At 37.6% G+C, this 1,517-nt stretch overlaps 1 protein-coding gene across 1 annotated transcript in view; it reads right to left on the reverse strand.

Annotated features, from left to right (window-relative positions):
- LOC111652545 (histone H2B 1.1-like) overlaps nucleotides 1-227 on the reverse strand; it is a 941-nt gene extending 714 nt beyond the window's left edge. Inside the window, exon 1 of the mRNA XM_023402826.2 lies at nucleotides 4-227. Within this exon, the coding sequence (XP_023258594.1) occupies nucleotides 4-209 (206 nt within the window). The 5' untranslated portion in view covers nucleotides 210-227. The remainder of the gene's footprint in view (nucleotides 1-3) is intronic.
- Between the last annotated feature and the right edge of the window lie 1,290 nt (nucleotides 228-1,517).

The following is a 1,517-nucleotide window of genomic DNA, read 5'->3' on the forward strand; positions in this document are numbered from 1 at the left end:
CGCTCGAAGATGTCGCTGACGAAGGAGTTCATGATGCTCATGGCCTTGGAGGAGATGCCGGTGTCGGGGTGGACCTGCTTCAGCACCTTGTACACGTAGATGGCGTAGCTCTCCTTCCTGGTCTTCCTCTTCTTCTTGCCGGTCTTAGACACGGACTTGGAGACGGCTTTCTTGGAGCCCTTCTTCGGTGCTTTCACTGGGTCAGGCATGATTAGATATCGATGATTCTTGTTCCAAAGACGGATAGCTGGTTGAGAAGCGAACGGTCAATATGTACGTCCTATATGCAAATGAGACTGTGCTGTTGCTCGCATAGGATTGGCTGAATTTTTAAGCGCGACTGGGCACGTGCCACACAAGCGACCTTTTAACGTTTATCTGTATAAGTGAGAAGGCATCAAATGTTTTATTGCCATTTACTGTTAAAGGGACAAATTATAAGATTTAGAATCATTAATAGGAAGGTTTAGGTGATTAAAAAACATAGTACCATCTATTGTTATAGATATTATATATCTTACATATAGAATTTCAATTTAATGTATGCAGAAACCACTTATATAAATATATAACACATTACACATAATTGTATTAAATTATGTTTGAACTAGGATTCTGTTTGAAAATCATTTTATTTATTTGGTTTATTAAATAATTGGTCCTTTTCATGTTTAATTATTATTGTGTAACCCTTTTGTTTTAATAGTGAAGACAAAATGAATGCAAGTATAGAACTCAGGTATATTCTGAATAAGATCTTATACAGTCATACAGGTGCTTTTCCACTGATAATTAAATAAATTAAGACACCTACACAGGATGTCTGGGCCCTTGAAGAACAAGTTTCTTTTCTCACAGCAGTAGTTATGTCAGACCAACAAGCTTTGGTGACACGTCTTGTGAGAACATTTTCAGCTGACCATATAAAACAATAAAATTTAATTTCCCAATTCTGATTTATCATGTTGTGAAACATACAACAAGGAATAAGGTGATAAGTAATCTCTCACAGGGACATTTGATAATACAGTCGCCAATATATGAGCATCACGCACAAAACCAGTAAATTGCAGAAAATCAAATATATGGAAAATTATTGAATAAACAAATTAAATATGAAATTATTTTTTTTTTTTAAAAACAGTAAACAAAGGGGCTAAACAGGTGCTATGATCTGCCTTTAGCTGACAAGCAGCTTGTCTGTGTGCAGACTTCTGTTAACAAACTAATAAAAAGCAATAATGTTTATTTTGATACACGTTTGATAATAACCATATGAAATCAGCAGTAATCAAGCTTGTTTTTACTGTGTTGACATGTATGTTGACGCACTGTTAGCACGTTGAAGCATTTGTACGTTAAATAAAAGAGGATTAATGTCTTGAGGTTTAGTGGGTGGCTCTTAAAAGAGCCTTGGAGTGTGGGGGTGAGCGGGTGAGAGTGAGTTTAGCCTCCGAAGCCGTACAGGGTGCGGCCCTGCCTCTTGAGGGCGTAGACCACGTCCATGGCGGTGACCG

The sequence above is a fragment of the Seriola lalandi genome, unplaced genomic scaffold, assembly GCF_002814215.2.
Source record: "Seriola lalandi dorsalis isolate HSWRI2012SDOR001 ecotype SW California unplaced genomic scaffold, Sedor1 jcf7180002054037, whole genome shotgun sequence".
Classification (NCBI taxonomy): domain Eukaryota; kingdom Metazoa; phylum Chordata; class Actinopteri; order Carangiformes; family Carangidae; genus Seriola; species Seriola lalandi.